Source organism: Astatotilapia calliptera, chromosome 14 (assembly GCF_900246225.1).
Source record: "Astatotilapia calliptera chromosome 14, fAstCal1.2, whole genome shotgun sequence".
Taxonomy (NCBI): Eukaryota; Metazoa; Chordata; class Actinopteri; order Cichliformes; family Cichlidae; genus Astatotilapia; species Astatotilapia calliptera.
This window is the reverse complement of record NC_039315.1, coordinates 24,855,547-24,880,419: the sequence shown is the minus strand read 5'-3', so window position 1 is coordinate 24,880,419 and position 24,873 is coordinate 24,855,547. Positions and strand designations below refer to the sequence as shown.

General features: G+C 41.6%; 1 protein-coding gene across 3 annotated transcripts in view; it reads right to left on the bottom strand.

Moving 5' to 3' along the window:
- The window catches only part of lekr1 (Leucine-, glutamate- and lysine-rich protein 1), a 105,270-nt gene that overhangs the window by 19,928 nt on the left and 60,469 nt on the right, over window positions 1–24,873 (bottom strand). For all 3 annotated transcript variants that reach the window (XR_003274389.1, XM_026191515.1, XM_026191514.1), the window contains 4 exons: window positions 24,103–24,266; window positions 16,080–16,161; window positions 6,729–6,806; window positions 3,736–3,939 (listed from right to left, as the gene is read on the bottom strand). Coding sequence is in view for 2 of the 3 variants with exons in the window: in XM_026191515.1 (XP_026047300.1) it covers window positions 3,736–3,939; window positions 6,729–6,806; window positions 16,080–16,161; window positions 24,103–24,266 (528 nt within the window). In the remaining variant the exon portion in view is untranslated. The remainder of the gene's footprint in view (window positions 1–3,735; window positions 3,940–6,728; window positions 6,807–16,079; window positions 16,162–24,102; window positions 24,267–24,873) is intronic.

The following is a 24,873-nucleotide window of genomic DNA, read 5'->3' as shown; positions in this document are numbered from 1 at the left end:
CTCTGCTCAGGTTCAGCCAAATGCTGCAAAACTGACTGGGCAGGACTTCACAGTATGAATGAATAATGACTCAAATCATGGTGCAAAAGCAACCCAAGAGTTTCTCAAGGCAAAGACATGCCAATGGCCAAGTCAGTCACCTGATCTCCCCTCAGTAGAGCAGCTTTTCAATTATTAAGTACAAAACTGAATTAAGAGAGCAGCTGAAGGTTGTTGCTGTAAAAGTCTAGAAGAGCATCTCAAGGTAGGAAACACAGCATTCGGTGATGAAAATTGGTCCTAGACTTCAATTATCTTTAAGCCTCCACATGAAAAATGAAAGGACTGCTAAAGGTCAGCATTCAGTCACATCATAATTGAACAGAGAGAAAAACTGTGTGTTTGTCCAATAAATTAGGAAACCAAGTGCAGATTAAGTTATATTTCTAGCAAATGATCCATCAGTTGGTCGTTTCAGCGTCGCTGCAGCGCTCTGGGCAGCAGTGACTAGGCAGTCATATTTCAAACAGCTTAAATACTGTTAATCTAATCAAAGCATATTCCTGGTGTCAGTTTAAATGTTCGCTGACTGATAACTGACTGAGAAGCAAGGATTGGTGTCATTTGTCCATGCTGCTTGCATTCAACTGCTTAGAGAAGTACATTTCATTGCACACTCAGTATATTGAGAAAAGGACTTTTTCTTGCCTGTTCTGAGTATGTGTGTTTTCTAAAGCACAGAGCCTGCAGATGTTTTTCAGTTTAGCTGGTGAAGACGAAGAACCCTCCAAGTTAGGATCTGACAGTTTCATGAAGCTGAAGACTTAATATGTGAGAAACTGCTGATGCATACAATATTTGTGTATGCCTTTATGTGAGTGTTTTCAACAGCGTGTGCATGTGTTTCACAGTCAGATATAATTCCCCTCTGATTATCAAATAAGTAGACCCCCGCAGCTATGCAGTGTATCAGACCTTTTAAATTTGCAGTGAGTGCGTGTGTGTGTGTGTGTTGGCATGTGTGACCCCCTGGGAAGCGTGAGCGTGCAAGTTCAGCCCTCAGAAGGAGGTCTCGGGGGATTACAGGGAGGAATGATGGGAAAATCCGGGAACACTCTCTCGTTCACTCACACGCCAGGCTGCTTTTAAGGACAGGCAAATGTGTTTTTGTGCAGAGTGTGTGTGTGTGTGTGTGTGTGTGTGTGTGTGTGTGTGTGTGTGTGTGTGTGTGTGTGTGTGTGTGTGTGTGTGTGTGCGTGTGTGTGTGTGTGTGTGTGTGAGTGGCTGTGTGCAGCGGGTGCTGCCTCATCAAAAGGCACACTCTATTTGCCTACTTCTGCTGATAAAATCTGTGTGCACACACACAGACAAAGAAATTAAACTGTCCGCACATCACAAAGGCAATTTCCACTTTTTTTCCCCTTTTTTTTGCGTGTTTGTGAATAAACAAAGCGGATCAACAGCTAACACAAATCTCTGCTGACATAATACATCCTCAGGGACACCACTCTCCACCTGGAAAGATGATGAAGATTTCAAAGGCGAGAATCTTCCCACACTCACACACACTTTCAAAGCTTTCGAGCTTTCAAAGCACAAATGGGCTGCCTTGTAAAGAAAAAATTGACATAAATTTACAGCAATAGCAATTTATGAACTGTTAATAAAAAAAAAGGAGGGAGAGCCATAATAAAAGTCAAGAACCAGACAAGGATGATATAATACTTTCCACCCAAGAAAACAGTGAGAAGATCAAGAGTACACCAAGAGACGAGCTTAAAAAAAAACGACAGCGAGAGAGAAGGGTAAACACAGATGAAGGCGATATCTTAGATGTGTGGTTGAAATAAATCTCCTCTATTCTTTTATTAGCCTATATAAGAAAAGCCAGAGGCATTAAAACTGCTTCTCTGTGGGGCTAGAACGAGTTTGCTCTCGAGTTCATATTTGTCACGAAAACTCTGCAGCTTGAAACCACTGGAAACAAGCCCTCACCCATTTTTGGATGAGGAAGCACACGGATACTCCTGACCTCTCTTGACTTTTAAATCTTTCACTCTGAACCCGCTTTCTGCCACTTTTTCTTTCCTCCTTCTCCCTCCACTTTTCCTCTCCGCTCCGTCTCTCTGTTTTAAACTTTGTGTCAGTTAGACTGAATCAAAGGCACGCTGTCAAGTTTCGTGTGTGTGTGAGTGTATGAGTGAGTGTGTAGATTGTGTGCGGCCCCTGTGACCCATGCTGTGTGCATGCGAAAGCCAGACAGTGTGTGAAGTAACCACCGAAACCACAGTCACAGTCTCCATCCCTCCTCCCTGAAACACTCCTAGCCTTCTACCTCCCTCTCTCTTTCACTCTCCTTTCCTACTTTCTATCCTCACTTTCTCCATAATTTGTTCTCCTTTTTCCTGCCTCCTTCTGCTCTCTTCACCGTCCCTCTGTACTGACCTTCTTGTCCATCCCTGCAATTTCACCACTCCCTCAATCTTACTCTGGCCTGGGGAAAATTTTGCCTGCCAGCTGTTAAGATTGCCCTTTCACTGTCACTTCACAACTGCTTTTCATCGGCAGCTATTTAAAGAGCTGCCGTTCCGAGTTAACGTAGAGATGATGGGGTGAATTATCCTTGCTGCTGCGACTGAGTAGTAGCAGTAATTTGGCTGTCTTTATTACACAGCTGCCACTTTTACTTTCAATCTTGTTTTTTAGTCCTTTTTCACATATGCTCACTAAATGGCTTTGCATATACCATAAAGCATAAATAAAGTACCTATAGTTCCTCTACTGTACTACTACATGTAGTGTAGGCTGCTCTGAGCGGTCAGTAAGAATAGAAAAGTGATATATATTAAAGATTATTTGAATCCTTACAAGCAGACCAAGGATTATTACATAGTAAACTAGTAAACTAGCAAGCACAGCCTGTGGCTCATGTGGTACAGCAGGCTATCTACCAATCAGATGGTCAATCTCTCCTTGGGCCAGAGTGAACCTCAAGTTACTTTCAAGGCATCCATGTGAATGTTAGATAAAATAAATGAGTTGGATAGATGGATACACGTGCGTTTGGGTGAATGATACTTGCTCTAAAGAGGACGCTGAGCACAGAACTACGACGAGTGTTTCTGCTCAAATCAGGCAATAAAAGTGCTGGAAGGGGATAATGTGCAGCACATACTGTAGAGAGGAATGTGTGCCTGTGGGTGTGCGTCAACAGGGGATAAAGCTGGACCCAGGTAGCGCTCTAAGTGGAAGCACAGAAGGAGTGGTGATAAGACAGATGCTGCAGATGTGTAGCAAAAGTCTGTAATGTGAAAAGGGTGAGAAAGACCAGAGAACTGCGAGTCCTTTCATGGGTCGCTGGAGGTCGGTGGAGGTGGTTAAGTTGTCTGCAGCAAGAAAAAAATAAAGGGCTTTTGTTTCACGACATTTCACCAGCAGCCACAGAGAGGGTGAATCTGTGTCTGTGTGAGTCATGAAACTTTACAGGTGTGAAGATGAAAAATGCGACAGTATACCATCCGAGCTATGGGGCCCCATGTCTCCTTCTCACGCCCCTGTCCCACAATTGTCTTAATTTTTTGTGTATCTGTAACTCCTAAAATTGGTTGCATTTTCTCCACATGTGTCTCTGTTACAAACTCTGATAAGATTAAATTACTGCTGTTTGTTTCACTGGCAGCACTTTTATAGATCAAAGTTAGCACCTATGCTGCAAAATGATGAACTACAGAATAGAACAGAAGTCACGGTCATCACCTTTCTTTCTTCAGCTCTCTTGTTTCCTGCTCTGTATTCTCCAGAGCTCTCCTTAGTTGTGTCACTTCCTCTGCAGCTGCAAAGTACTTCCGGTTCATCTGCTCCTCTCTCTGACTGCAAGACAACAGCTGCTTCTGCATTGCATCACATCTCTGTTGGCATGACAACCACCTCTCATGTTTCTCCTCCAGCTCCACTTGTAACCTATGAAAAAGACACATAAGATGAGCGTGCACACATGGCAAGGTTTGCTTTTCAACTCTGTACTGACAGGTCAACCGGTCTGTGTAAGCACCAAGGACAGTCTGTTAGATAAGAGAGAAGCCGTTCATTCTCCAACCTTATCAGACTTCCAAAAGTCAGGAATCCAGCAGGTGAAAAAAAACTGGGACTTTTAAAGTTCATTGGGCCTCATTTACTAACAGTGTGTATACACAAATCTACGATTTATCAATATTTTTGGCTATGAATTTGTTCGTACTTTAGGAACAAATTTATAAGTTACCTTTTTGTGCGTACGAACAAATACCAGCGGCTGGAATTTAAACACAAGTCTAAGCCTACTACTACTACTGCTACTAATAACAACAATAATCAATCTGATTATTATTATTGCCTTTTGGACAGTATATACAGCTGTCTAAAACACTGTGTTCATGACTACAAAAGCAGGCATGTAAAGGAAATAAATACTACAGCTGAGGGAAAGCATAGCCACGCTATGGAGGAAGCTCATTTGCGCCACTTGTATCCACGATCCCATTCTTTTGGCTCGTGACCATGGGTGCAGGTGGGGACGTAGATTGATGAGCTTCACACTCAGCTCTGTCTTCAACTCAAGAGACTGGTGCAACGCCCACATAACTGCAAACGTACATATTCCATTACCTCTTATCATATCTTAAATGTTATTATCTTCCATTAAAAAGGACTTCAATCATTGCCAGATGTCATCACTCCGAGTCTAATTTCTTGGCACTGTGCTATGGGTGCTGGAGAGTCAGGTTTTTTTTTTTCAATTTCATATGAGGAGTTTCTATTCGGGGCTGACAGATCACGTCTTCCTTGTCCTTTGTGCAGGGTAAGAACGTTTCCATGCACCAATTAGAAAATGATGTTTCCTCCTTTATTAGTTTTAATCTTTTAACTTTATGCACATTGCATCAAGCAAAAATTCAATTATATGCAACATTCTCTGACTGGGGGAAATTTGTTTACCATTTAAACCTATTTTCTGCATTCTCCAGCATATAAAATAAAATACTTTTTTGTGTTTACACTCGCTCTTTCAAATAGATGCAAGTAAAACACAGAAAAAATAAATAAAATCAAAGATTCAACAGCACTAAGTCCTGTCACTGTTAAATCCATCTTCACCTGTTAAGCAGGAGCGGTCATGTCAGTGGGGAGATCCGGGTGTCTCTCTGTGAATTTCACATTCCCGTAGCAGCGTGCTCGGTGCTCGCTCAGATTTGAAGTTAAATCTTTTGCTGTAAAAAGAAGTTTTCTTCCCGCAGACAGTTAAAAAGCAGACACTAATGTTTTTGTCACCTTTCACAGAATCAAACTCAAAGTAATGTCAGTACTTTCAAGCTTTAAGCACTGCATGGTCGTACTCTCCCCCACACTCCAGATTATCCATTGTTGTTCTACACACGTCTGTTGTTGTCACGGACGTCGCACGCTCGTACGTCATTGTCATGAGACACTCTCACAAACAAAATCACGGTTTAGCAACGCAGTAACACAGCTTGCTTACGGGAGAGTAACAGTAATCCAATTACTTTTTTGCAATAGTAATCCATTGCTTTACTGGTTACTTGAAAAAAGTAATCAGATTACCGTATCCATCTCTGGTCCAGAGTACCAAATTTACTTGACTGTTCATTCATGAAAAAACACAGGAGAAAAATAATGAACGGGCAGGTGCACTATCTACGTTGGTCACAGATCTCGATGCTTTATTAGGAGGCAGACAAGCAGGATCAAGTGTTTTTGAGAAAACAGAGAATGAGATGGGCTGGCAAAGAAAAACAGAGCTCTAAAGTGGTGTCAAACACAGAAAGATATGGATTCTCTTGTCTGTTCTTGCTTTTATCTGCTTTAAAGGAACATATTAAAGGAAATTGCAGGGACATTCAAATAAACCTATTTCAAACTACGTGAAGCAAGCGTAACTGGACAGATTCACAGATTGAAGTTCAATTTCGAAATCAGTACCTGCAGCGTTAGAAAGCAGGCACTCATTGGTTTCCCTGCAGAAGCCAAAGTGTTTTGACCAGATAAACATTGTCTTTTGGTACCTATGGTCTCCATTTTTGGGGCAGTTTAGTAAATTGCTGTCTCCTGTTACATTTTCAGGTATGGGGGGATGTTTCTTCAATCTCTCATCCTTCTAAAATAGCTTCCACCTCCCCTAGCGGAGCACCGCTTTATGTTGAGCCGTATAGGAGCCAGAGGGTTAGATCAGAGGCTTCAGTGTGGGAGGGGAAATAAATCGACGGTGTAATTGAACGCATCAGGCTGCCAGCATCTTAGAACGGGAATACCAGCAAATACCATGTGAAAAAATACACACCCTACATTTATCGCCTGCATGGAAAGATGAGAGGCCTTGTGGGTATACACATGTGGGTTGTGTGAGTGTGACACACATGTGTGTTAGTGTGACGGACTACTGCTTTACCTCGGCATAGCTACAGTACAGTATGTCTACGGATGCGCGTGTGTGTGTGTGTGAAACGTGATTCCCCGGCAACTAAGAAGTGCTTCCATCTGTCGTGCCAGCCTCACACGAGCTTTGGCTGTGTCGCCGGCACTTTATGGAGCCTAAGATCTCCACAAATGATCCAAGGGCCAACAGTTATACAGCCACCTCTCTTTGGGAGGAAGGAGATGGAGCACAGGAAGAGAATAATTGGAGAAGAATGAGTGGGATGAGAGTTGTGGTTGTGGGAAAGTTGGAGCGTGGAGAAACAGAAAGAGGAGCAAACCTGAGGAGCTTTCCTCTGTGTTCCTTTTCAGAGTCTTCTAGCTGGGACAGCTGCTCCTCACTCCGTCTCTTCTGCTCTCTGGAGACGAAAAGCACATGGCACAGGTGATCATTTCCACCATTTGTTGAGTAAATACATTTATGACCAATTTATGAGCATAGATCTAATATAGCAAGCATTAACTCCCATACCCACAGTTCACATTCAGCCAGAAGGAAATCCATATTCCCTGGGTATGTTTTTTTACAATCTCGAGTGTCACTGTAGAGTACTTGAGCAAGATGCCAAATCAATACAGCTGCTATTCTGCGCACTCCTTGACTTGAATCTCCATGTGGAAGAAGCCAAGCTTAACAATGAATCCTCCCTCTGGGATCAGCAAAAGTTCAAGCATATTGTAACTCTTCGAGCTCAAAAAAGTGCTGCTGTCTGTCAGTTTGCAACTAAATTGAGTTGCTATGTTGTGATTTTAATGTAAAAAAAAAATTTAGATGGTGTTTTTTAGATCACCTCTTGTTCTATGGGCAGCTGCTGCCTCTTCTCGAGAAAGTAAATCGGCTTTAATTCTAATAGTGCGTGCCATGACAGTGTGTGATACTCCTACCTTCCATGCATACACATACACAGACACACACATACTTTACCCTAACCCCCCTAACCCTGCCGGCTTCTCAGTCTAATCCCCTCTCTGGCGGTATGATCAGTTAATGTGTTTGGGTGTATGCGTGCGTGCCAGTATGTTTTCGGCCGTCTAGCCCTGTGACCTTGCAAACACACGCAACGAGGATATAGACTGAGAAGGCCTGCATGTCTGAGCTCAGAGGGAGGCGGCCTGTTTTCACTTCCAGTGAGACAGATTTTGTTTTTTTCCCCTGACAAACACTTTGGAATTATTTGTACATTTCAACAAAAGTGGATTCACAGCCGGAGCAGCTCCTCACTCTATAAGTTCTGTAATCTGCATTTCATGAGTGATTTGATTGCTTTTTAGTAACAGTTCAAGCTCTAAAAGCAACATGAAATATGTCTAAATGCTTCGCACAGACACCTGAATGAGAATGTGCAGGCCTAAACCAACTGTAATTTCAGCAAAGTTTTAAAAGTGTGGCTTTAGCCTGACCTTTCTGATTATTTGTCAAGCCAATGCTTGGGGACTAACAGCTCTGACCCTGCAAAAATGGCAGCTTTCCCCCTGAGATGTACGTCTAAAACTATATAAAAAAAAAAAGAAAAGAAAAGCAAAGGCAACACAGTAACGGCAGCTAATGCCAGACAACCACATTAAATCCATGGCGGAGAGATGAGTTCAGGGTGACACGTAAGGTGTGAATGTGATAGCAGCCAGTGAAAGTATGCGAATGTTAGTCACAGACAGAAGCACAAATACAGACACATAATGAGAGTAACACTCGCAGCTGTCTGGCTCCAGTTATCAGCCTCCCGCTCTTTGTACCTTCTATCACACTCACACATCTCCATCCCATTCTCTCTCTCGCTTGCTCTTTTTTTTTCTTAACCTTCTTTTCTTCCCGGGCATCTACCGATGATTTGGAACAGACCTCCTGCATTCTTTCTATTCAGCTACAGCATAATACAATTCATACTTTACAAACTACTATGCCTTGACCCTCTCACTCTCCCTCCCTTTGTGTTTTCAAGGTCAGAGATGACATGATATCTATCTCACAATATCTTACTCTCAACTGCTGTTTCCGTTCTTTCTATTCTTTATCTCCCGGTCTCCTGTTCCTGACTCTTTTTCCTCTGAGGTGAAAAGGGCCTTTGAGGGAGAGAAGGATGACTGAGAGAGAGAGAGAGAGTAAAATGGTGGTCGGTGGTGTTTTCTTTGTGACTTTGCAGGCTTCAAAGTGCAGTCAAGTCCACAGTGCTCCGTGAGAGCGCTGGAGGACTTTGGGCACATTTGTGGCTACAGGCATGTGGTGCACACAGTTTGCACATGGAAACAAAGTGAGAGTCAGAAGAATCTATTATCACATATTATCAGTAGATGTGTCAGAAGCAGGTTACGATCACAACATGAGGATTCCAGGAAAGTTCCTCCAGGGGAGGGGAGATGGGTTCAGAATAAAAACAACAAAATCCCTTAATAGTTTTTCCCACTGAGTGGACCGAGTTATGTCACTATCGGTAAACCCTGCACGAACTTGAAACGAGGTGAAAAAGCTTCCTGGTTGTGCAAGATTTAATCAAAGTAACCACAGCAGATGTGGCATGCGCAATCACAGCCTGACAGCACGTAGCATTCAGATCAGAGCCGTCACATGTTTGCAGGCTTCAGCTGGATGACTGATGGAATCACATTAATCTTCGCCCGTCCTTCGTGGCCACATTTCGTTCCCCTGCGTAATTAGATGTGTCACACAGTTCAGGAATGCCTCGTAAAAGTGAAGCAGACCAGGAAAATATTCGAGTGACCAAAACTGCGCACGGTTTGCTGCCGATCGGGCCTGAAGCAGGACAGGTGGCAGTCAGTGGAGGATGTGGTGAATCGCAACACCAAAACTGAAATGCTGACTCAGAGTGGTGTTGTTCTTGGCAACCGGTCACAGGAAAGCAGACACTTGCAACATTAGGGAAATGCATTTATTTTTGTGGTGTGTGCTTACAAAAGAGTGAGATTTCTTTTGAATTTGAAAAGGGAAGAGGAAAGAAAAAAAAGTCTTCTTTCTCAAAGGGCTGTGGCTGATTTTTATCTAGCATGTGATAAACAGCAGAGTGTGGTGAGGGTGGAAAAAAAAGACAGAAAAAAATCTGTTTCTGTGTCAGAGAACTCGTGGGAAACGGGGCATCCTGAGAGCAGTCGCTATACTACTGCCAATAACCACACAGACATATGACATAATGCACACACACTGGCTTTAATGCACACATGCGGGCACACACATACACAGGGCAGCCAGCGTGCATCATCCTTATGAAAACAAGCTGTTTCACATCAATCACATCAATCCTTTGCTCTTTCTCTCTTGACCTTCACTCATTTCACCAACCACTCTTTCATCTTTCCTCTCGTGCTCCATGCGTCCTATCCCATCTTTCATCTAACCCTCTCTTCCAACTAATCCATCCTTTTAACCGGGCCTGCGTCTGCGTTGGATGAGCCATGTGTTCGTCCTCTGATGAAAGGACGAGCTCGGTGTCTCCTGCCAATCAGAAAGCAGCAGGACTCTTCCCAACACCTCTTCCAAACGACTCATCCTGAGATATAGGCGGAGGTTTGTGAAGCTCTCTGTGATGCACTGACAAATGCTGACAGATGATACATAGCCAGTAGCGTGAGTCATAAATCAGATTAATAAAAGTTAATCCACACAAGGAGCAGAGTTTGCATGCACAGTGTATTATAAATTAGCGTTATTTTTGGATGAAAGGAAGGTGATAAAAGTATCCTAAAAGTCTGTAAGTCACTTTGTTTGCAAATGAGAGAACAAGCTGCCCTTGGCTGGTCAGAATGCACAGCAAGATCAAAAAAACATTCCACAGCTGTGGACTGTCCTCAGATATGTGTGTTTCCAAAGCAACCAGATAGTGCCACAGAAGCAAAACAGGTGTGGATGTCTGATTGAGGTGTGCGTCAAAGGTTGGGGAGTTGTCATGGCGATGGCTTTTACACACAGATTATTATTTTTTTGCTCTTAAATATCAAGAGTGAATCGAGGGTCCAACATGCTCTGGAGATGTGAAGATACAAGTTGAGACTAAAAGGATTCAGGATGCACAGAGACGCCCATAAACTCCCACAAAACAGCGTCTGTGGGCATTTTAGTCAGCGTCAAGCGGACAGTGAAAGGAGGGTCGACTCAGACGTCCCATCTGGACCTCAGTCTTGACCTCGGCTGACTGTCTGCCACACACGAAACAGATTAATCACTCCCTTGTGCTCATTGTTATTTCTAACCAGCGACATTCGTTCAAGTAGAGCACAAATCTGTGGCACACCCATGCAGTGTTTAACAACTTGTTTAGAACATGCAAACCACACAGCAGTTAAAATCAGCTGTTATATTTATGCATCGGGATTTAAATTAATAAAACTGAAAAATATTCTCTATTGCACTTTCTTATAATACTTACTTAATAACAAAATCGGCAGCATTAGTAATAATAACATTATTTATGAATGAATATAACTTGTTTGGTTTTGTTTTTTAACACTGGCACTTTTTTAAGCAAAGCAAGATGAATTTTTATCAAGACTAACACAATTATTCCTGAATTAACTGACGTAACGTTTACTCAATATTACACTTAAGGCACTTTGTACTTTTATTCGAGAAGCACTTCATTTGATTTCCAGGTAAAAAAAAAAAAAGATTAAAGCAAGAAATATGATACCAAGATACAAAAATAAATATACCCAGTTTTGATAAATATTCAAGCAAATTTACAAAACATGTTCAGACAGTTGACGTGCCAAACTGGCCTACAGCTACCATTGTAATTGACAACAGTGAGGAACTGCTCAGATACCTACATGTCAGCCCCTGTTTCTCTGTCATCATCTCCACACACACCCTTTATCATGCAATAAAGTCTTAGACTTGAACATATTTGCCTGATCCTTCTCACCTAACTCATCATGCAACATGTCCTTAAGGCTGATTCTCCCTGTAGCATTCTATCTCCATATGTCAGGTCGCGTCAGATTGCAAACCTCGCCTCCGTCATCTCTGTCTCTGCATTCATCCCTGTGTTAGATGGATGTGCACGTTCCACATGCGTGGCCACAAAGTCAAATTAAGGTTGGGCACATGCAAGCATGCAGAGGCGTGAGCAGTTTTTATGGCAAGAAAGAGGGCAGCGGGTCAGATGGAATTAGCTTAAAAATAAACCACAAAAGTACAGAATGAGAACGATCCGTTTCATGCAAAAGCAGTCGAAGAGAAGAGGACACGGACATGGAAAGAAACACAGGAAAACTATTATTTGTGCACCACAGTAAACTGTTTGCTTTCTTCAGTTTCCCTGAAGAAATATAATATTCTTTGCGATTGATTGCAAACAGACTTGTAACTGGGGACCAGTATCTAAGCATGTTTTTAATTCTAAATACGCACCAGTGACATCAGTGAATGTTAACCTTGAATTATATTCACACTGCTGTGTACAGTGCAGTGCAAAAGTCTTGAACCGCAATGAGCAATAGTTCTCCAGGCTTTCTGAAGATGATCCTTCCTTTTTGTGTGTTTGGGGTTTTCTTATGCACATGATACGTGTTTCACAGACCCACACGCTACAGAATAATTATGAATTAATTCCACAATCTCAATCATTCTGCATATATTACATTCAGTACCATCAGTAATGTTTCTAAACCCGATTAGCATTGAATAAATCCTGAAGCACGGTGAATTTATTTGCATCATTTATTGTAAAGTTTGCTCCTGTTGGAGGAAGATGAGGTTTCTCTTGTCCAGGCTGAAGTGAAGAAGCAGCAGAGTCCTTCTTCTGGAAAACCTGAAGTGCTTCTTCTTTTTCAGGCACTTTTCCTGTAGACTTTTGTTCTGTGCTATGAGATTTGTCATCTCAATAATAAGTTCTTTGTGTTGTAACTCAAATTTTCTCCAGCCCTTTAATTTTTCGTGACTTTTTCATGCTTTTCTTGGAGTTCTTACTGTTTCTCTTGCAGCTCTTTATATTTTTCTTCTTGAACTTTCTTATCCTCATGCATGTTGTGGTTTGTTTGTTGTACTTTGTCTTGGATGCCCAGCAACTCTTGATGTCTCCTCTGCAGTTCTTGAAGTGTAGACTGGATAGTTTGTTTTTTCTCTTGTCGTCACTTCTCCTCTTGCATTTCAGTGTTTACTGTGCTTTGTTATATAGTCCTTTCAAATTGGTATTTTTGCTCACCATTGCTTGGATTTTACTCTGAATTTCTGTGCATCTTTTCTCCTGTTCTTGTTTCTTATCCTCAATTTCATTGTTTTTGTCCTTTGCTTTGTAAATAATGGTAATTCTGTATTTTTCTTCATGAAGTATTGGAGAACATGTTGTAGTGAATATTTTTTCGAAGGTTAAAAAAGGTAATCGATGGGAAAATTTGACCTGCAGTGAGCAGTTAAAGTGTGCATGTGAAAACACTGTTTGTGCTTGATGAAACGTCGCTGCCAAGTCACAGCTTATCAAACAGCTGTAAAAAGACATTTTACCACAGCAATAAATGTCGTCCTCCTGCTGGGAAGAAAAAGACTGATGTTCCTGAACACATCCTCGTGGGACTCATGAGGGTTTGAGAAATTATTAATTTTAACCGAACATCCTGCTCCATTTTGTTGCGTATCTTTATCTTTAAGGCTAAAGGCAGGAAGCAAAAAGCTCTGTGAGGTTTTACAAAGGGATGCAAATGTTTCTTTTTGTTGTCCAATTTACACAGCTGCATGTGTGTATGTTCTACACTCAACAAAAATATAAACGCAACACCTTTGTTACTGCTCCCATTCCCCATGGGATGGACGTAGAGACCTAAAATTCATTCCAGATACACAATATAACCATCCCTCCCAAACAGTGGTCACAAATCAGTCCAAATGTGTGGTAGTGGGCACATCTGCCATATTGAGATAATCCATCCCACCTCACAGGTGTGCCACATCAGGATGCTGATCTGACATCATGAGTAGTGCACAGGTGTACCTCAGACTGCCCACAACAAAAGGCCACCCTGGAATGTGCAGTTTTTTGCGCTATTGGGGGTCTGGGGACCCAGAACCGGTCAGTATCTGGTGTGACCACCATTTGCCTCATGCAGTGCAACACATCGTCGCATGGAGTCTATCAGATTGTCAATTGTGGCCTGTCCACAGTCTAGCCCCTGTCTGAAACAAGCTCCTCTACTGTTAATCTATAATTTTACTTTCAATGTAATAGAGAGAGACACAATATTAACCAAAAATCCAGAAAAACGCATTATATAAATGTTATAAATTTCCATATTATTGTGAGAAAAAAGTATTGTTCTCCAAGCAAAACATGACTTCATTCATTCATTCATTCATTGGTGGAGAAACCCTTGTTGACGAGCACAGCGATAAGATGTTTCTTGTAGTTGGTCGCCAGGTTTGCACACATCTTTTAGCCCACTCCTCACAGAAACTCTCTAAAACCTTTAGGTTTCTTGGCTGACAACTGAAATCTACAACTCCGTCTACAGATCTTCTACAGGACTGAGGTCTGGAGACTGGCTAGGCCACTCCATGACCTTAAGTGCTTCTTCTTTAGCCACTCCTTTGTTGCCTTGTTGGGATGTCTCCGGTTACTGTCACGCTGAAAGAAAGCCTCTTCCATGACCCATTTCGAGTGCTCTCACGGAGGTTCTTATACAAGATTTTATTGAACATGATTCCAGAGCACAGGTGAATCTGCAAAAGGAAAATATGCTGCTGCAGGTCTGTACCGCTCTCCACCACACACGGGCAGCTTTATGGAAATCAGACAGATATCATTCATAACACTGACAACACTGCAACAGAATTAACGGAGCGGGAAAATGTTTTGCCTGATATAACTGGAAAAGATGCCAAACAAAAAAACTCGGGCACACCTTTTCTATCTTATTTCATAATCTAGACTTAAATGCTCATAAACACAGCCACCTTTCGTTAGGAACATCAATTGAACCAATGCACAATATAACAACCACAGCTATTCACAATCCTCTAGTTCCCACATAGCAAGCAGGTCTGGCCCAGATCTGGTATCAAGCCGGCACTGCTGGCTGACTTCTGGCATGGTAAGTGGTAGGGCTGGGCAGTATCATACTGTTCACGGTAATACCGGTAAAATGTTGGGCAACGATAGAAAAATGAAATATTGCGATAGAATATGGGTAAAACGCGCATGCGCAGTGCCTTTGTTGTCATACGCACACAGCGGAAAAAGCATGGCGGCGAAAGCAGATTGTTAGAATTGGTTTGTAAAAATGCTGCAACTTCAGTGGTGTACTCAGATACACAACAAAGCACTATTTTTGTTAGCGCATGCTAGCGGGACGTCGTTATTACCGTGTTTTTTTGGAAAATACGGCACACTTAAAATCAATCCATTGATTTTCCTGAAAATCGACAGTGCCCCTTATGTATGAATTCTGGTTGTGTTTACTGACCTCGAAACGATTTTATGTGGTACACAGCGCTCAAAAATCTGTCAAATGTTTTAGTACGACTTTGCTAAGCTACGAACCCGGACTGCTTGATGGATTGTCGGAGCATTACGGCTACCGTAGGCAGGAGCCTCGCGGAGTGATACGTACTGTGCTTCAACATAATATTACCGTATTGTGTGTGTATAACCTCTTTATTTCTCAAAACTATTTGAGCACCACAAAAGATTTCCACCCTGAAAAAATAAATTTGCCGTCATGTTATAAACACTATTCTATCATCCCGAGCTGCTCTTTTTTACAATGCGAGTGCAATAAATTGCTTTACTTTGTCTGTAAAATGATGAACATGATATATCTCACCTAAATTAACAATCTTACTCACACTCCTCTGAAGCGCAATAAACCCAAGAGTTGTCAAAACCTGAAGACTGGCAGGAACTGCATAGTTTCTCTGGGTTTGGCACAGTTGGACCCAGTTCCTCATGTTCTTAAAGAAAACAACTTTTGAAAGCCTAAAGCCAACTATCATCCTGAGTCATAAAATCACAACTTGTTCTCATCTGCTCATCAAAAAGCTCCTCCAACAGCACCACATAATAACATTACGTACAGCTTTAGCTATTTGTCTGATTAAAATGTTGCATTTTTTTTATTTATTAAAAAAGACAAGCTAAAAACTACAGTCACAATTAATAAAGTGCTTTCCTAAAGGAAAGTGGAGGAATTGAGGTATGTGTATGTGCAAACAGACAGAAATATGTGATGGCAATAAAAAATAAATAAATGTACAATATGACATATTTTAAAGTGTCAGAATGTAACAACTACAGCATTATGTCAATGACGTCTATGGATTGTGTTACTAAAATAAAACACCAACACCCAGTTTCTGGATGGACTACAAAAACAAAAAAACAGTCACTCCTGAGAAAGCTATTTTCTACATATCATGTATTTATCCTCTGAGCAGACCTTTGTTTTAGTCTTTACAGTAAAATCCTCTGGTGTTGCAACCTGACAAGCCTGGTATGCAGACAGTGAGCATTTCCTGGTCTGGGTGGAGTCAGTGAGGGAAGTTATGTGTAGAGTAAAAGCCTTGCAGTGACCTGCTCTTTACCCGGCATATTTCAAATACCACGGATCACCTGCGTCCACATCGGTGCACGTGTTTGCGTGCGTGTTTGTGTGTGTGTGTTTTGTTTGTTTTACCACATACTGCAGACACTTACATCAGCTGCTGACTTAGGCACTCTTTCTCTTCTCTCGTGTTCTGAAGCGCCACGCTGGAATTCTTCAACTCCTCACTCAGTGCTGTTTACACAGACAGACACACAAACGATTACTTCATCCGATGAAGATGCGGTAAAAGCTTACAAAAGTCATCCTGCATAAAGACAATCCGGGGGTACATGAGAGCGACGGAGTGGGCCGTGTTTTCTATCAGATGGTTCATTGGACTTGAGCAAAGGAGGACATTTGTGTGTGACATGTGACATTTGTAATAATGAGGAAAAAACACAAGTGGAGGAGGAAGAACACAAAATAAAGCTCGTAGTGTATCATAAACAAGAGCTGATGTGAGAAATACACGAGGGTTGGTTAAAATAAAAAGTCATAGCCACGAGCTGAACATGAGGAAGAGAGGGAGAGCCGAAAGACGGGAACGTGTTGACAGGAAAGCTGGGACTCGGGTGGTAAAACAGTGATATGGTAGGGCAGCCTGTGTTGTTGTGTGTCTGACGCCAAGGAGCTGCTGTATTGCTGCTGCTTCTTTACTTCACTGCCACCTTGGTGGTTCAATACAGCATGTAGACAAAACCAAATCACTAGATTAAAAAAATAAAACAAGAATAAAATAGCAGAGAAACGTGAATCTTGAAAGGATCTTTAAACAAAGGCTTAATCTAGATGTGTGCTGCACAGGTATGGGGGGCAATCATTATTCTGCCGGTTTCCAGGCCACTGAATACATGTATTAAAAACGGACATGGAGGAAATGGCTGACTGAGATATTTAGACTTTTGTCAGGCCAACAGCTTGTAACACTGCAGCGCTGGACTTCTTTCTCCATGCAAGAGTGGCTCTCATGCAAGAGAAAAGCATTTATGCTTCGAGTCTGAATAGTGAATAACATGCCACTGTTTTCACTGGAAAATCCCTGTGCATGTAGCTGTCATAAGTGTAAATATTTGCATACCAGCCCTCGTCTTCAGCTAAATATGTATAAAATGACAAAGGCTTGCAATCATAAATTGCATAATCGGCAAGCACGGGCATGTACAGCTGCCAGTGGAAGTGGGCCACCGGTGTTTATCGATGATGGTTCTGCTGATAGAAGCAGCAGGACGAACTGTAAAGTGTATAGAGCAATACTCTCAGCTCATATTCAGAGAAATGCTACAAAACTGATCAGACTCAGTTTCACGGTGCAAATGGATAATGATCCAAAGCGTACCGCAAAAGCAACCCGAGAATTTCTCGAGGCAAAGACGGGATATTCTTCATTGGCCAAGTCAGTCATTTTATCTCCAGATAGCGCATGTTTTTGAATTACCGAAGACAAAACTGAACGCAGAGAGACACCCAAACAAGCAGTAACAGGAGGCGGCTGAAGTAAAGGCCTGGCAGAGCATCTCAAGGGAGGAAACACAGCATTTGGTGATCATGAGTTCAAGACTTTAAGGAGTAATTGACTGTAAAAGACTTCCATAAAACTGTCAAAAATGATCTTTATATTTAAAGTAACGTTAGGTTGTCTAAACTAATACAAACTGCTTGTCAGTCAATTGTCCATTTATTCAAAACTACAAAAGAAATGTTACTGTACCAAAACTTTGGGACTTAACTGTAGATTTTTAATGCTTTGTTCACCAAGTTAAACCGTGAGGACTATTAGCATGAACTACTGTTAGGTTCTGTGGCTCTGCAATAATCAATTGGAAATAAAAGCATAAACTGAAATTTTATGGTTGTCTAGAAACATGAATTCTGACATTTGTCAGATAACTATGATAAAAAAGCTTATATTGTTATTTCTTTTGTGGTGTGTGGCTATTTATTGTTAACAATGAGAGTCACCTTTAAAGCAAAGCTAATTTAATATTAGGAAATTTAGTACATTACATAAGTACTACATATTCAAAAATTTAAAAATGAAAAAGCAACTCCTGCAGGTTGTAATAACTGCTGCAGTATGAAGAAATGTGTAGAAACATAATCGAGTTCAAGTTATTTATGATGTTTTGAAATCATGCCGGAGAAGTGGAGCTCTATAGCATTTTTGTTGCGTTGCCACATAATGCGTTGTACGGCAGGGTATCGTGGCTGCAGGCCTGGAGAGCTCTCAAACCAATGTCAGCCTGACATTCTCCTGCTCCCGTCTTTGTTTTCTTTGCTCTCTCCCTCTCTTGTTTTCTCTCTTTTCACTTCACCGTCTCTCTTCTCTCAGTCTTTTTTTTTCATCCAGCTTCCTCTCTTTCTGTGTCTCCGTTTTCTCCCTCTCACCCTTTTCTCTTTGTTTCTTATCTTGGCTCTAACTTCCATTCCCCCTTTCTTTCGCTCGCTCTTTCAGCAGGAAAAGGGGAATGTAGGAGGTCCTTCTCCAACTGGCAATACACTGGTAATTGCTTTCTGGTCACTGTGACATGACAAGGTCTGCCAGGCTAAAGCGGCACAGCTACACGCTCAGAAGGACACGCGCGCGCACACACACAGCAAAGGCAAGAAGTGCGTGCGTGAAAAGCAGCAAACACACTGAAACACGAGCCCCGACAAAAGGCTCGCACAGAAAGACTCGCAAATAAACACTGCAGCAGCAGTCGTGTCCAAACAGCAATAGCTGTATAAATACTTGATGGAGCAGAAAGGTTTTGCGATGACAGCGAACCAGCTGGTCTGACTTTCTCCGCAGCCCTTCTATTGTGTCCTCGCTGCTAACAAAAAGACACACACAGTGTAACAAGGTGGCTGTAAAAATTACAGCAACTTACTAGCAGCTGGCCACAGACATTTTAGAATAGCCTCGCTGTATTGTCACTGGGGCTTCTTTACTTTGTGCTGTGCTGCAGTCACAGAACATTTTATTTACTCTATAATACACCACAGAGCAGTACATGACTGCTTTTGAACGCCAATACTTTAATAAACAACTTCTTCCCTTTGACATATTGACCAGTTATGTGGGGCTGGGTCGATATGTTCTCATCTGATCACATCCTTCCAGATTGGACGATCATTGATGTTTTGTTTAGGAAGAAAAGCATTTGTTTTGTTATTTTTGGCAAAGGGAGGACGAGACAAGATGTGAGAACTCCTCAGTCCTCAGCAACTTTGGACTCGGCCAACCTAACGCAAACTGCCAGGTCCAGTGTATTTAGTGTTTATGTGTTCTCGACATTTGCTTGGCTGCAAACAACAATGTCAAAGAAGTCGTTAATGTGGCTCCATTCTGTTAAGTAAGATGGCCAAGTAGTCAACTGGAAACTTTGCGGCGGTTTGCATATAACAGCTCAACAACCAACAAGGAAGAGCATCCAAGAGCAGTGAACTAACTTGTCTTTGTTAGGCTGTGTTTAGGGCTTGAGGCTTGAGTGTCAACATGATGGAATTGGCATATGTCAATATGTTTGGTTTAATTATAGGTTTAGATGACATTTGCATCCAGCTACAGCTTCTGTGAGAAGCAGCAGCTCCACCCTTAGACCAAGCTGGATCTGAAGCCTCTTCTGATTTAAATGGAAAAATGATATCGTGATTCTGTTTTTCCCCCTGGGACATGAGGCCTGTCAACATTACACTCAACTGTCCTGTTCAGATCAACAGCTGATATATTTCTAATTTCAGAAAATTGCATCAATATTGGCAGGTGGGCACGGGTCACTTCGGAGTCTGCTGCTAACATTTAAGTATAAAGTGATGAGGTCAAATCATTCAGTGAGCGTATACTGGCTTTTTATACCTAATTATTATTCATTTGCTGTAATATGGCTTGGAGGTAGAGTGCGCACCACACACTGCGGTAGCTTTAATGTTGAGGTAACGCCTCCCTGTGAAAAACGCATTGGTTGAAGTGTTGGGACATTTCAGCTGACCAAGATTTTCTTTGAGTGAGTACAGCTCTGCAAATAATTCAAACCCAATACCAGGGGAGATCAGAAAGTCAGTCCAGAAAACATAAGAACTCTTATGACCACAAACACAACGCTATGAACTCAAAGCACTCTAAAAACACCAAGAATAAGATTTACTCCATGGAGGGAAAAATATGTTACAGGACAAAAAACAAAGCTACAGTTTGACTAATCTAACTGCAGAATAAACTGATGTGGTAAATCACTGAGAGAGTGCAGGGGCTAAACTAAAACTTTGATTTTTATTTATGATGTTTTTATGGCAATATGATGATTTCAGTTTGCTTTGTGGGTCATAAGGCATCGTATGCACGTTACCCACATCTCTCCATGCCACATGACATATTGCTTGATTATGGTTTTTTGAAATTAGTCTCCCAAGGCCGAGTATATTGTTGTGAACTTTGAAAACAATCCATAAAAAAATGTGGGCAACATAGTAAGTTTTAACTGATTTAGACATTTGTTGTGATCTTGACCTGGAAGCGATTTTCACCAAAATTAAACCAGCAATTTGACAAATGATATCTTAAAATGCTCGACTGCTAACAAACAGGCAGACAAGCAACCAAATGAAACCGATTGCAAGCCCGCTCCCTTCAGAGGGAGATAAAAGGGGGGGTTCACACTAAGGATGTTTCAAACTACAGATTATCTTTGGCAAAGCATCAACATCTTTTACATGTGATTTACATAAACAGCAGTTTACAACTGCTTTTGCAAACACGCAGCAACTTCCGCAGCCTGAGGCTAAAGCTGTGGATGGACTGAAACAAGCAACGCCACTAATAACTCTAGCCGACTCCCATAACGTAGCTAGGTTACAGTAACCTACACTACAGGAGCCAAGGCAACATTAAGACCCTGCAAAATTGGAGCTACCTTTACAGTTACACACGCACACACTGGAATTTTTACACACTGGAGTCTACATTACTATAACATCACATTCTAAAGCATACCACATGCATTTTTGTGTGTCTGCCTAGTTTATTATGCATAATGAAAGCATACCACCTTCTGAACCACAGCAGCTTCAGGGGAAAAAATCTGATTGAAGTGCTGCACAGCAGACCCCTGAAGGAGTTTACTGTTCCTACCTCGAAATTTTTTTACCTAACTAGAACACCAAGGAGCGTACTACATGTTCTCAGAGAAAGTAAGTGCTATGAAGTGAAAATTGCTCAGTAATAACGGCTTATTACTGCATTGCAGTTGTCTTTTAGAAACCTGCTATACCTGAATACCTCCCTACAGGAATTCATAAACTTTTAGCTGATTATACCCCAATACAATTCTTATCCATGTTTACATTAAAATGCTTTGGAGCGACTGAGAAATGGAAACAGAGAGATGTGGAGGCAGTATTTGCTAAGCTGTGTGAACATATATTTGATGTTTTTATATTCCTCCTATCTGTATCAACTCACACATGTAGAAAGTTGGCTCCCAGGGAAATAGATACTATAGAGTGTTGGGATGGCCCACGGTGTTGGCAGATATATGTGGTTCACGGATCGGTCACACACACCCGCACACATGCTCACAAGCACGCACGCACATTTGTGTGGCTTTAGTCACGCTTAGTCACATGACACTCGAGTCTGTTTCCACCAAAATCCCACACATTCAAACCTCTGGGTCCATCGCCTCTAACTGTCAAGTCATACAAGTCAACTGCTGACATTTGCACAAAAGTAAAGTTGGATTAATCGCGTCTTCCTCTTCCTCCAATCTCACCGTGTGTCTCTATCTTGGTTTCTCTGTAAAATTCCACACCCCTCAAGGCTTCTCCTCCCCCCTCTCTTCCACCTAACCATAAACCACATTTATCTATTCACATTGGGCAACCTCCTTATGTTTCCCTCTGCTCCTTCTTCCCCACCTCACCTGCTCCGCTCGTCTGCTGTTCGGCGCTAACCACAGAATGCTGACAGACAAGTAGCACAGTTTAAAAGCTGACAAACGCCCATATCAGTTTGCAGTCGCAGACTGGCAAAGGGTTTGTGGTTCAGTTTTGAAATTACAGTAATTGTATCACAGTAGGGCTAAAAACATGTCACTGATTAACCAGCTGGTGTTGGAACGAGCCAGAACTAGTTGAATAATTATGGGATTTTTGCTTGTCAATCAAACGTTGCAGATAAAGATGTTAAAAGCCTTTCTTATGCACATTATCAGCTTGACTATAATGCGCAGCATGGTAACCTATTTTGAGCTTTCGTAACAACACACAAAAGGCACAATACTAGTCTTAAATTTAAACTACACAAAACCAAAACATACAGCAACTGGTGAACTTTAGTCAGTAAACTGAACCGACACTCATATGTATAACTACACCCCCCCCATACCAGTTGCTGATTTGTTGCTGACTGTCTGTGAAATCGATTGCTGAAGTCGCAGTCATACAGGTCTAGAGACCAGTTGGGCATCCCCTGACGACCACTGGCTGCTTGGAGAAATAGAGTTGCCAATTACTGGTACAGCAACTACTTTCAATTCAGTTTTATTTATATAGCGCCAAATCACCACAACAGTTGCCTCAAGCCACTTTATTTGATAAGTTAAGAGAAAACACCAACAATCAGATGACCCCTTATGAGAAAGCACTTGGGAAGAAAAACCTCCCTTTTTACAGCAAGAACCATCCGGCAGTACAAGACTCAGGGAGGGGGAGCCATCTGCTATCATTGGTTGGGGGTGAGGGAAGGGAGGGAAATTGCTTTTAAAGTGGTATACAGCGCTTCCTGCTTTACTAGCAGGCTGCTCGTACTTTTTGTAGAAGAATACACTTCTCGCCAAGCAGTAGTGAAACTATGAAAAGTGGCCCTGAAGTAGATGAATGTTTGCCTTTAAAGTAAAAGGCAACCAACACGTTTCAAAAGGAGCAACTTTACTTTGAAGGCAAATGTAGTAGTTTCACTACTGCTTGGTGGCTAATTTTCAAGTTCGCGTCTTCCATCCAAACTTCCATCCAAACTATTGCGGACTATGCAGTAATATGTTTTTGACCAAAACAAACACAAGGATGTTTTTGGTGCAGCACCTTCTTTGCAGCTGATTTCACATGACGACATTCAACAACCTCCAGCAACCAGCTAGTAAATACGCATGTCTTTGCCTAGCAAACAAAGTTTCCCTGGGAGGGGCCGGCCTGTCTGTAAGCCTGTGTACAAAGTATAAAATTGCAGCATTGGTATATTCAGAAACCCAGATGCCGAATTATTTTTAAAGATGAGAAAAACAAATAGAGAATGCCTCGTCGACATTAGGTTTCTATATTTGTTTTACAGAAGATTTGCTTTCATTGAACATATGTACTGTGTATACGAGCCCACATGGGGGTGTTTGTGTCTCAGTGCGTGCATTCTTCAGTGTGTAGTTTATTATATCCGTTGGTTCGTGCAGCAGCTGTTTTCACGAACACGTCACTGAGCAAACACACTCACACGACATCAATACAGACAGTAGACCACTTTCTTTGACTTCCTGCATCAAACCCCTTCTCTCTTTTTGCTCTCCGCTATAAACACACACATACACGCTTACACTTCGCAGCTGTTTGGAACGTGCAGCACAGAGAAAACGACCCACCCATGAGGTGAGCCGGAGGTTAACTCTCCTTCAGGCATTTACTGTCAGTGCAGAACACACACAAAACGCACAAACACATGCCTGCCTGCAGTCTTGCTTCACTTGCTTACATCTATTTAAATTTTATCGTAGGAGGTTCATCGGTTTACAGACTTTAGGCACATGAACCCATAAAGACGTGCACACACATTTCATCCTGTCTAACCTCTCTTTAAAGATTGTTAGAGTTTGTGTATTAACTATAAACACACAGACACGCACACATATTGCGATCCATTCATTGTGGGAGCTGCTCTCAGAACTAAAAGAGTTGACGGCACAGTTAAACTAATATTTATTCCTGTTGAGAGATTATTTGCTCAACTCTTTCTGCCTCTTTCATGTCCACTTTAGCACTCTACAAAAACACATGCACTGCTTTACTGTGCTGTAAATGACTCTCATATATATAAACCTTTGTTTCTCTTACACTCCTTTGAACTAGTGTGTGTGTGTTGTGTGTGTGTGCATGCACAGTCTGTATTACCTGAGTACACCTGTGTGTTGTGCTGCATTATCTGAGACCTGAAGGCCTGCCAGGCCCTTGTCAGTTGGCTGAGGAAACCCCGTACATCTGTGAGCGCGCTGCCAGAGGAGCGGAGCAAAGACAGAGTTGCTCGCAGGGCCTGATGCTGCTGCACACAAGCACCTCTGAAACACACAAACACACACAAACTGACAGCTTGAAATAGTTTAGATTTTACAATTTCCAGAAAAGCCTTTGATTTTTAAAAAATAAATTTACAATACTTCATTGCTTTGACACATTTGGTTATAATATCTGAACCTCTAAATAGAGTACTGTGTGCGAATCACACATTAACTTTTAATGGTGCCGCCTGGAAAGATCATTGTTTTGTATTGCAAACTAAGAGTGGAAATTCTTTCTCCCTCTCCTTTACAAATACTAAGGCTGTTACTCCACTGGAGTTTATCAATGTGATGAAGAGAGAAGCAAAGTGTGGCGTTGTTCTGGTGTGAAACAAATAACATACTGTGAAAACCAGATGTAAAATTTTTGAAAGAAAACTGTAAAAGAAAATATCAATTACACATTATGTAAACATTAATTTTAATTGAAAATAGTATAAAACAGCAAAACAAATGTTGAAACTAAGAAATTCTAGTTTCATTTTTAAAGTGTTTAAAACAACTATTCAGATGCCTTTGAACATTGGGGTGATGTCTTAGAGGTAAAGTTAAAGTGATGTTAGTCCATTATTAGCAACTTTGTCTGTTCCAGTTCAGTAAGAGATCT